Source organism: Argentina silus (assembly GCF_951799395.1).
Source record: "Argentina silus genome assembly, chromosome: 22".
Lineage (NCBI taxonomy): Eukaryota > Metazoa > Chordata > Actinopteri > Argentiniformes > Argentinidae > Argentina > Argentina silus.
This window is the reverse complement of record NC_139676.1, coordinates 3,345,657-3,357,553: the sequence shown is the minus strand read 5'-3', so window position 1 is coordinate 3,357,553 and position 11,897 is coordinate 3,345,657. Positions and strand designations below refer to the sequence as shown.

The window sequence follows — 11,897 nt, the reverse complement described above, 5'->3', positions numbered from 1 at the left end:
AGAATGCAATAATTTTGCTTGAAATCAGAAAGAAAGCGAAGAAAATGCAGTACTTGTGTCAGTGTCAGCCCTTGAGAGTACAACTCTGGGACAGAGACCAACACTGAGGGTGCAGGCAGGACTGAGCTAAAGGTGGAATGGACCAATGGGCCTGCCACACCGGGGGGGATTGAGTAGTCGACCGGCCCTGATGGCCAGTCTGCTACCGGTATTGTTGCTTCCGTTGTCACGACAACAATGTCCAGCATATCCACCTGCTGTGCTAATGAGAAATCTTCTAGAATTTACCAGTTTTACCGCTTTGCCAATATTCTAACTGTAAAGGTGTTTATTGACAATAAAGTGTCCATTTAGATGATTGTTTCAAGTATTGTTTTGCTCCCATATCTCATAGGGTATACACCAGTGAACCGTTTTTTATTATTATTTATTTTTTGATTAGTCAAAATCTGTCTGGCGTCTCCACCCCTATCTCTGCCTGTCCAAACTCTGTGTTTTTTACGGTGTATTCTATGATCAGAGAAGTCCTGCTGACAAAACGTCATACAAACTCTCATCTTTAGTACCAATCTAATCAGCAACACTTCTAGAATGTGGATCAGGTGAGCTTGAGTGTAAAGCGGTGTCTTACCAACTGTGGCCAAACAACTCACACTGTCCATCTGGACTGCTTAGAGCACATCTCCTCGGCAACACTTAGAATACGGATCAGATGAGTTTGAGTGTCCTCTACTTTAAAATATTTAGATAATATTAGTTTAGGCTCCAATTAATATATGAATATGATACATAATTATAATTACTATCATTACAATAAAGTTGAACATTCCAACTGATTCCTGATATGCCACAATAGGAACATTTTATATTTATATACACTGTTTATTCATCAGCTAATTCATAGACATTTAATTTGTCTATTACAATACCGTTAAAAATAACACAAGATCCATTGACATCAATCAACACAACAAAAAACTGACAGAGTAACTTCTTATCATAGGGTCCTTGTTCTCTCTCTCAAGTCTCAAAGCCGGTCACTGTTCACAGTCTGGTCAAAACGGACGTTTGTGTGTAAAAAAAAGGGCTTCTTTGTGGTTGAGAAGTGGTCCAACTAGTCTTTGTGGTTACTTCTCTTCTGGAGTTGCTAAGTGGTCCTTTTGTGGTTGATTGGGGGTTGTTCTGTGGTTGTTAAGCTTAAGCGGTCCAGCTCTTCTCCAAGTCCACCAGCTCCATGCCCTCGCAGTAGGACCGTGGACGCGGCGCCCTCACCTGGTCAAACGGGAACAACATGCGGTCAGGCCTACAGTGACAGTATGGCAATGTGTATACACACACACGCACACACACACACACACACACACACACACACGCGCACACACACACACACACACATTATGTCCTACCGTCCTTTGCGTGGTGGCGAGCTGTTGTAGCAGAGGAAAGGGCGTCCACTGGATAGGTTCTATCGGCCAGCTACACACCGACAGGTCACTGGCCTTCCCAGAATCCACCACGCACTCTGCCAGACTGACCTCACTCACCGCCCAGCCATACTGGGAACTAGGGAGGAGTGGGAGGGGGGAGGGGGGAGGGAGGAGGGAGAGAAAGGGACAACCTTTATCAACGTTGCTGCTGTCTCCTTCCATTCATGCAAATGAGCCATGCTGTGTTAAATGACCTAAACAACTGTGTTAAATAAGGCTAAACAACTCCTGTCTGATCTTCCGGAAGCAAACACAAAGCAACTTAAAGGGGAAGTTTACCCTGAATCTTAAAGGGGAAGTTTACCCTGAATCCATTTTGATGTGTATCTCTGGTCAATCCACGATGGATACCGTCTCAAACTATCATCATTCCGCATGCAGCAGCTTCATAGCTATCGAAACGCAAAGTATGTATTTACTTCCTAAAAAGCTCTCATATCGCGTTAATATACACTCACTGAGCACTTTATTAGGAAGACTAGACTAATACTGGGTAGGACCTCCCTTTGCTCTCAAAACAGCCTCAATTCCTCGTGGCATTGATTCCACAAGATGTTGGAAACATTCCTTTGAGATTCTGGTCCATGATGACATGATTACATCGCGCAGTTCCTGCAGATTTTTCAGGTGCACTTTCAAGCTCTGAATCTCCCGTTCTACCACATCCTAAAGGTGTACTATTGGATTCAGATCCGGTGACTGGGAAGGCCACTGAAGAACACTGAACTCATTGTCATGTTCATGAAAGCGGTTTGAGACAACTTTTGCTTTGTGACACGGTGCATTATCATGCTGGAAGTAGCCATTAGAAGATGGGTCAATTGTGGCCATGAAGGGATGCACATGGTCAGCAACAATACTCAAATAGGCTGTGGCATTCAAGCGATGATTGATTGGTATTAACAGGCCCAAAGTGTGCCAAGAAAACATTCCCCACACCATTACACCACCTCCACCATGAGAAGGTGTACAGGTGTTCCACTCTGACCCTGCTTTCCTATGCCAGTGATTCCCAGAGAGCAGCACATGCTAGCTCTAGTGCTATTCAACAGAAGGACCTCGCGTGGGAGGGAGAGGAGAATCTTGGGAGTTGTAGGAATTGACTCAAATGGACTATTTGGAACATCAGGACTGCTCAGGGCATTAAAAGCGAGATATCTTGACTCAGAGATCGTTTCAAAACCAATTTCTTTGTGAATGTGTCTTCTATCGACGAATGAAAAGAACAAATCCACTGGATTACAGGGTAAAATTCCGTTTTAACGTCTCTGATGCATATCAAAGGGTCAGCCACACTTCCTTCCCCTGGCCGGGAGTGACTGTGAGAGGAATGATTCCACTATGTCTGTTTTGTTCTCACAAGCCTTGAACAATGAACAATTTCAGGTTTCCAGAGATAAATATTTCCTCAGTAAACATAATTAAAGTCTGTTAGTTCTTAGTGTCTGTCTGTGCCTCCACAATTTCCAACAGGGGTGTGTGTGTGTGTGTGTGTGTGTGTGGGTGTGTGTGTTTTGTATACCTGTGAGGGTAGACGGTATTGAGGTGTGTTCCGTTGCTCGGGCAGGTGGAGGCGAGAGAGAGTGTGTCGTCATGGTAACAGCAGGTACGGTCGAGAGCTCGCAGGTGTAGTATCTCATCAGAACGTGAGAAGACCGGGTTATCCAGGGAGTCTGCTGAACCCGCCAAGGAACGCAGCCAGAACCGACCAGACAGTTCGTCAAAGTGGTTAAACCTGCGATAGCTTCACAAACGCACACACACGCATGCACACACACACATGCGCATACGTAGACACACACACACACACACACACACACACACACACAAAGAGCGTTGATTGCTACAACATACAACGAAGGCGCCGTTAACCCTTTCCTCTCCGTGGTTGTGTCTACGTGTCAAAGGGAGCGGTCGCAACGCCCTTGTTTTCACACCCCACACAGGAAGCCAGGGTGAGCAGACAGGAAGTGCTCGTGTCTGATTTCTGACGCCAGGAAACTTGGGATGTGAGGAGAGGGCTGACATACACTCACACACACATACACACAAACACTTTCATTTATAATAAATATTTTGGAGAATAATTATGCAGCTACTCTCAACATTTTGCGGTGTTAGGGTTGATGCATGTGAAGGTACCCTGGTGACTGACAGACAGATACAAACAATGGGCTATTTCAAGTGAGAACATTTTTGTGTTTTCAGGCCAACCCATACCTCTGGGACTCCTGATGACCTCCCCCTTCGCTCGCCCGCCCGCCCCCTGCCCCTGCCCCCCCCCCCCACATACATATCTTATCTCCCAGTCTGTTTTCACTGGCTACAACCCCACTCCCACTCCACTCCCTCAATACTAACAAGAGTATATTACTATGTATAAACACTGTGAGCGTGTTTGTGTGTGTGTGTGTGTGTGTGTGTGTGTGTGTGTGTGTGTACCTGCTGCGGGTCTGGTCCACCTTAGCTTGGATCAGCATGGCTCTGTATCGCCGGACGGCGAGGATGGCCAGAACGCCAATCAGCGCAACTATGGTGACCACGACGCCAAGACACGCCCCCACTAGCCTCTGCCTTGTCATTCTCACGTCGCACCTTCGACCCATGAACCAGAAATCCTCCCCTACGGGACACCTGCACACAAGCACACACACGCAAACACACAAACACACACACACACAATTGCATATTTGTAAACGGTCTCACTGAGACCGTTTACAAATTTGTTATGTACACAAGTATTCCATCATACCATCAGAACGTGTGTGTGTGTGTGTATGCTTTGTCTCACTGGCAGAGTGGTTGCTGGTGGGGATGGTGAGTACAGATGCCGTGGTTGTGGCAGTAGTCAGTGTGGCAGAGAGAGGAGCAGCTGGCATTGCCACCCGGCCTGGGCACACACTCATACCCCACTGTGCACTGGAGCAACCAGCCACACACATCACCCTGTAGACCTGGGAGAGAGGGAGAGAAAGTGGGAGAGAGAGAGATTTGAGGTGTATTGCCCTGTTTTAAACGTAACAGATGGCTTCCAACTGACTCTTAGACACACACACACACACACACACACACACACACACACACACACACACACACACACACACAGGCACCTCTCACTAAACAATTCACTCACCTCCTACAGTGATGTTCGTCACCTTTGAGCCTCGGAAGCTCCTCCCCTCCCTGGCGGCCTGGGCCAATCCGGTGCGTTCCAGCAGAGATTCGCCCCCTGACCCGCCCAGCCAGGCAAGCGCCCCCGCAGTCCTGAACACCATGACACTCTGCACGGCACGACCACTGATAGACACACACACACCAATACAATAATCTGTGGTCCTCTGTGGCTCAGTGGGTAGAGCATGGCGCTAACAACGCTTAGGTTGTGGGTTTGATTCCTGCTGGGACCATCTATACTGAAATGTCTGCACTCACTGCAATGTAAGTCGCTTTGGGCTAAATGGCATATATTATTATTATTATTATCTATCTGTCTGTCCATCAAACACACACTAACACACACCACACAACCACTGGTACACACAGATAGATCACTACCTCAGCTAATCCACTGCACCGTTTACCTACTGTGGACAATGACTACAGATCTGTCAATCAACCACATTCGTCCTCCACAAGTGTCTATCTCTGGTCCATTTATTAACCCCTTGTGTGTTCCATCTCTCTCACCTGCTCCAAGCCCCCTGTAGTCTGCTGTACCCCGGGGCTCTCAGGAGATAGGGCTCCACCTGGGGGATGGGAGGAGGTACCAGAACATCAAGCCTGGGTAGAGGAAACTAATACTGGGAGGTTGATGATAAGGTTGTTGGTATTAGGTACTAATTATGAAAGGGTTAGAGTTGTAGTGTGTGTGTGTGTGTTTGTGTGTGTGTGTGTGTGTGTGTGTGTGTGTGTGTGTGTGTTCTCCTACCCAAGTGGTGGTATCTTCCTCCAGGCTGACAGAGGTCGTAGTGCTGGGTTCCTCTAGAATGATCTGCAGAAGCAGCTGGATAGACTCCTCTGGAGATAACACACAGTATCAATACACACACACACACACACACACACACACACACACACACACACACACACACACACACACACACACACACACACACACACACACACACACACACACACACAGACACACACATATGAAACATCCTACACACATGCAGTACCTTTGATGGTAGCAAGCTGGTCAGGTACTATGTAGACCCTGGGCCTGGGGGTGTGAATTCTGCCTGGGGGTGTGGAGCTCCAGGCTGGGTGGAGAGGAGGGGTGGTTGAGCCAAAGGCTCTACCCGCCGTAGGGCTGCCTTGGCTGGGCTGAGGGTCTGTCCAGGGTGGAGGGTGCAGTGGAGGTCTGGTAGCTCTGGTCCTGGGTGACCGTGTGGTCACGGTTGAGGTGACCACAGGGCTGGTTGTGGCCGCAGGTGTGAGGGCGGTCGGAGCGCTGGGGGTCCTCTGTGTGGTTGTGGTCCAGACTGTCCTAGCCATGGGAGGAGTAGTGGGGGTCATAGAAACCCCCCCAGAAGAGGGGGAGACAGGTCCAGTGGTGGGTGTAGGGTGTTCCGGGAGGAGTGTCTGCGTTGTCAACACACTTATAGAAGGTACAGGCTGGCGTGTGTGTGTGAGTGTGTTGTGGGGTAGCGAAGCGAGTGTGAGTGTGTGATTAAGGTGTGTGTGTGTGGCTGTGTGTTCAGGTAGGGGTGTGTTTATGTGTGTGTGTGTATTTGTGTGTGAGTGTTCTGGTGAAGGTGTGTGTGTGTACGTGTCAGTCTCTGGTCGCTGTGAATCCATTTCATTATCTTTAGTAACTCCCAATAGGTAGAGGTCCGGGGTTGTTGGGAGAGGTAAGATGGTGGACGCCGACTTCTGAACTACGTCTCCCAGGGTGATAGACGCTGTGGTGGAGGAAGAGAAGCCTCTGGGATTTGTAGTCCAGTCGTTGTTTCTGTCTCTGTCAGAGCTAAGGGAGAAAGAGGGGGAGACGGTGACCTCAGAGGAGGGGGAGACGGGGGAGTCAGTCCGAGGGGGGAGGGGTGTAGAGTGAGGCGTGTAAGTGTCTGGGGGGTTATGGGGAGTGAGAATAGTGTAGTTTGTTGGAGTGTGTGTTTCTGCGTGTGTATTGTTAGGGTTAGTTAGGATGTGTGTCGTGTTGAGGTTAATTGTGGTGTGTGAGGTAAGTGTGTGAGGAGAGGGGGAGTGTGTGGAGCTGTGTGTAGGGACTGAGTCTGGGCTGCGTGGTGATGTGGGTACGGAACTTGGCATCTCTGTGCTGGGAAGTGTGTGTGTGGCATGTGGTGTGTGTGTGGAAGACAGAGCAAGGTTGTCCTGTCCAGTACCAGGTAAGGGAGGTGAGAAGGTGTTGAGTATCTCTCTGTCCTCAGAAACTCCATTAGGGGAGAACAGGCGACTAGTATTGTCTGCATCCGAAGAGATCGTTGTATCTGTTCCACCAGTGATGTCTGTTTCAGAAGACACCAATGAGTCTGTTTGATTAGTCATTTCTGTTTCCAAAGCCGACGATGACTCTGTTCCACCCGTTATGTCTCGCTGTGCGCCGTCTGTCGGAATTCGATTAGTTCCTTCTGGAGATGGAGACGAGGATGCAGTCGTGTGATTAGTGATGTCTGTCCCAGTTGACTTCTCCCACAAAACAGGGTCAGGGGTCATTCCTGAGGTCACTCTGGGGTTTCCCCGCTCGGACACCCGTAGGGTGACGCTCCGGGGGCTCCTCCAGGCAGGGGACAGGCTTTTCCCCGTCAGCCCAGGGACGGTGTCTCCTTGTGGGGTTAGGGTCAGGCCGAGCTCCCCTGGGCCTGCTGGATGCCTCGGTCCTGGGGTGGAGGTCAGAGGGGAGAGCTGAGGGGGAAAGGGAGGATGAGGCAGGGCTGTGGGGATGGACATGGCTGGGTCGCTGGGGGGTGGGGGTGGGTGTGTGGCTGTGGCTGTGGCTGTGTACGGGACTGTGTGAGCGGTAGGGTGGCCAGAGGTTGGAGCTGTGGCTGGGTCTCTGACCGCTGTGGCTGGGTCTCTGACCGATGAGGCTGGGTCTCTGACCACTGTGGTTGGGTCTCTGACCGCTGCCTCGGTCAGTGTGTGTTCACTCAGTGAGTCAGAAGGGAGGGACCCCAGGCCTAGAGTAGTTGTTCCATCACCAGTCCCCCTTGTGTAGCTTGTAGAGTGCGTGGACGCATGTGTTTTAGAAAGTATGGTGGTGTTTTTGTTATTGTGTGGTGGTGGTGAGTGTGTGAGAGCGTGGAGTGTGTGTGCGTGTGTCAGAGAGAGTGTGTTTGAGTGTGGCTGAGAGTGTGTGTTAGCTTGTTTGGGGGAGTGTGTAATACCGTGTATAAAGTGTGTGTTGGTGTGTGTGTTCTCGCTGGTGGGGTTGTAACTCTCCGTGACGTGGTTCGCGGCCTGAGTAGCTCCAGACGTATCCGCTCCATTGTCTGGCTCTTCCTGAGGAGGGAGTGGTGCTTCCCTATCAGCCATCCCAGCCACTGAAAGCCCTGGCTGGGGAGAGGGGGGCACCAACAACCCCCAGAGGGTGGGATCAGGACCAGAGCCCCAGCCCAGCCTTGTAGAGGGGCGACCACTGCCCCCCTGACTCACCTCGCCCCCCTGCCCCCCTACTATGGTGGTCCTTGTAAAGACAGACTCCGTCTGAATCCCGGGAATTCCAGAGGAGCGTTGGTCATGGTCCGAGTCCGTGCCTTGATCCTCAGAGGAATTCCTGACTACTTCCTGACCTGGAAAACACAGGAACACACACACACACACACACACACACACACACACACACACACACACACACACACACACACACACGTTGTGAAGGCACAGTTCACAATCAGTTTTGGGACAATACAGTCACACCCTGCCCACCCCTGCAAACAAGCAAATAACTACTAAGTACAACAACTCATGTAGCCTACAGTTAACACTGGAAACCAACAGATGCCATAGAGACCGATTCCAAAGTATTGGCTATAAGGGAATCAGTCTGTCAAAAAAATCTGGTTATGTAGGTTGCAAATATTACCCCAATTGGATCGCATATATGTCATGTAGAATGGCACTTACCTGCGTACAACAGCCGTATCCTGTTCGGAGAGTCTGTCGACTTTATCGCTCTCCAGATAACGGTGGCTCTACCGCAGCCGGAGAGAAGTGCCTCGTGCCCGGTCTCCAAGACCCGCTCCTCTCCGCTGCGCCCACAACGTACCCATATGCGCGAACCATCATCGTCCGTCACTTCCAATCGTAGCGTTTGATTTGAAGGGACATCGATGTTCCAAGTGCAAACGGTGTCCAACGGTTGCCCGATACTGTCGTATTTGGGGATGACGCTGTTGTAGTCGACTTCACTCGGTTGGATGAAACCAACGGAACCATTTTTCTCCTGACCGAGGTCTATGTTCCCACCACAGCTGTGGTGCCAAAAAGCAAATACATTACCTGTGAATAGAAGTTTTTAAAAAAAGTCAACAGCATAGGTAACACACTCTAAGTAAGAAAAACGTACCAGTCATAGACTAGTTGACTGTTAAATTAATTAAGAACAACCCAGACCCACTCCGGCCTCTCAGGTGATTAGATTTGTTTTACGGGTCAGGGGCTTAAAATGACATCCCCACATACCCCACCATGTTGTGGTAGCCTAAATCAACTACTGAGTACAAGTCCAAGCCAATCATATTCCTTACCTGTTGTGAAAATAAAGAGAAACAGATACGCGTTGAGACGCATTTTGTGCCTTCAGACATTTCAATAACCATTCTTCTAATTCCATACAGATTACGGAGTTTACCGCCGTGCGTAATGGCAAACTCAACTCAGCCAAGACACGCAAACAAGGAAACCTTCGATTTCACTTTCGTCCAAGCCAAAAAGAGTAGGAATTTCCCTTCCCATCTTTTTCCTTTTCCTCCAAAGGAAATCGGGATGTTGTCAGGGGCAACGCCAGTCTGTAATGAGACGCACGTGTAGGCCTATATTGGAAAGCGACAGGCAGTGTGTGTGTGTGTGTGTGTGTGTTTGTGCTGGGTCGTAGACAACAAGTTGGGAAGAGAGCGGTAACGGTTCCAACATCCAGTGCTCATCTGACCGTCATTAGCGCGTTCCTCTGGGCAGTTCCTGTTGCGCACAGGGGGACAGGCGAAGCGCCGTGATCGCCGCAGGGGGCGCGCGTTGTTGGGTCTTTTTTCACCCGGTTAAATCGGTGTGCAGGAAACCATTACCTTTTATAGGACAGGAGGACATGAAAGGACCGCGCGGGTAATTACTCATTCATATTTGCACCCCGCAAGCAGGGCAGGAGCTCGTTATTAACTGGCGCCACATGTCTGCTTGTAACATACGTTCACTTGCAGAATAAAATTGACAATAATATGAATGAAAGACAAACACGACTCATAATAGAAAATCTTTAGTCAACATAACAATTGAACACAATTTATGACCATCAACATTATTTATACAAATCCGTTGCCTGATCTCAGGACCACTCTGGCATTGACAACGTTGAAAACTCTTAACTGAATGACAGAATGACAGGGGTGTGTGTGTGTGGGGGGGGGGGGGGGTAGGTAAAGGAAAGACGGACATGACAAGGAGGGAGGGAGAAGAGACAGACAGGAAGGAAGGGGGAGGAGAGAGCCAAAGGCTGTGTGTAAAAAGACATCACTACCTTGATTTATCTAAACACTGGAACTCCTGCCGTCTCAAAACCATGTCATTCAGACACTAGACATACCGTCTTATTCCAGAGTCACATTCAGAATAGTAATGGACAGCATGTTGACAACGGCACCAAATGATCTGAGACCATTATCCACATTCTATTAAAGAAGCAGAATAGGCAACTGTCATGAAAGGAACGGGAGACAGTTTACAGAACTTTACATGAAGCTGTGTGTCTAACTATTCTGTCTAGACATTTGGTATTTTCAAACAGTGCTGTCACTGTTTAATCAAACTGAAATCTGTAAGAACGATAATGTAATGTATTAACTTTGTACAGCAGACAGGAGGTGGGAGGCACTCTTGCACTTCTCATCTGTAAAAAAAAGAAAGAAAAAGAAAAACACAAGTCAACAAAGATGGGTTATTAAGTTATGACATGATTACGTTCTATAATCACTATGTGACGACTGGGTTGTGTTACAAGAGTTCTCAGGAACACAAAGGAAGGAAAACAACTTCCTGGCTTTTCTGGGATCATGAAACACTTGCCCTGCCCATGACCCGTGTGTGTGTGTGTGTGTGTGTGTGTGTGTGTGTATGTGTGAAAGAGAGAGAGAGGGAGAGACACTTACTGGTACACGTCCTTCTTATCAGCAATGTACTGTACAATGTCCTGAGGAGACATCAGCTTCTCACCTTCACCAACAGGGATCTCAAAACCTGCGCACACACACGTGAAATGCGTGCATGTTCTTCACAGACACACAAAGCAGTGTACAGTATTTACACTCTGGTGCGAGAAGTAACACATGGAACCGCAGCTTAAGTCGAGTTAGGTCAGAGAGATTGAGAGACAGAATTTGTGGTTACTATTAGTCCTTACCAAACTCGTCCTCCATGGCCATAATGATCTCCACCTGATCCAGACTGTCTAGCCCCAGGTCCTTTTGGAAGTGGGATGAGGCTTGCAACTAACATACACAGTGAGAGTTCAGTTACAAGACAGTGACAACGCACTTTCATACCGTACTAGCTATGACATGTCAAATGAGTTATCACTAACATCAACCATGACTAGAATAAACGGATTGTCTTACCTGCTCTGGGTTGATCCTGTCGTAGAGTTTGAGGACATAGATGACGCGGTCCTGGATGGTGTCGAGGGTGAGGACAGGCAGGTCACCATACTGCCGCCACAGAGTCACCTGCCGCGGGGGGAACACCTGAGAGGAACCGAAGAGGGTTCAGCCACTGCATTGCTTTGGATCAATGTGTATAGCGAAGCGCAGCTTTCAACGACAACGTCTTGACCTCTAACGACGTGAAAACATACTGGAAATGTAATATCAAATGTTCATGCTTATGGTGAATGTGAAGTTGTATTAGCTACTCAACTATATTAAGTGCGCAAGAAGGCTGGCTAGTAGATCGCCGAGGCGACCTAGCTAGCCGTGGATGCTCTGGTAAGCAAGGCTTAAAGCGGAGTTGGAGATAGTTCTTCTCACCAGTGTCTGGCGTGTTTTCTGGCCGCAGGAGAAATTAGAGAACGGCCGTTGACAAGCTATTGTTGTCGCCGCTGCGGCAAAGTCACCGTGCAGCGAGTGAGCAGAAAGCCGGCTGAAGGAGCGGACACACCGGGCAAGGATGCGAGACGCCATGGTGGTTAAACAGTTTCCAGAACGCAGTGAGCGACGCATGCGCCCGTGAGTCCGGTTAAATGTA

The 11,897-nt window shown here is 49.0% G+C and overlaps 2 protein-coding genes across 3 annotated transcripts; both read right to left on the bottom strand.

Moving 5' to 3' along the window:
- Positions 1-843: 843 nt before the first annotated feature.
- On the bottom strand, positions 844-6,286 carry LOC310822086 (uncharacterized protein). Of its 2 annotated transcripts, none has more exons than XM_083694378.1 (9): positions 5,666-6,286; positions 5,416-5,504; positions 5,175-5,233; positions 4,621-4,784; positions 4,279-4,441; positions 3,930-4,121; positions 3,010-3,231; positions 1,407-1,563; positions 844-1,272 (listed from the first exon to the last, which is right to left on the bottom strand). In XM_083694378.1, the coding sequence occupies exons 1-9, from the start codon at positions 6,003-6,005 to the stop codon at positions 1,198-1,200; spliced, it is 1,461 nt and encodes a 486-aa protein (XP_083550504.1). In that variant the 5' UTR covers positions 6,006-6,286; the 3' UTR covers positions 844-1,197. The 2 variants fall into 2 exon arrangements, with proteins under 2 accessions (XP_083550504.1, XP_083550505.1); XM_083694379.1 differs by having other exon boundaries at positions 3,010-3,222.
- Positions 6,287-10,073: 3,787 nt separating this feature from the next.
- LOC310822015 (acyl carrier protein, mitochondrial-like) lies at positions 10,074-11,833 on the bottom strand (the record flags this gene model as incomplete). Its single annotated transcript, XM_083694304.1, has 5 exons — positions 10,074-10,548; positions 10,808-10,895; positions 11,059-11,146; positions 11,273-11,398; positions 11,681-11,833. 5 exons carry the CDS (start codon positions 11,831-11,833, stop codon positions 10,545-10,547), a joined length of 459 nt encoding a protein of 152 aa, XP_083550430.1. The 3' UTR covers positions 10,074-10,544.
- Positions 11,834-11,897: the final 64 nt, after the last annotated feature.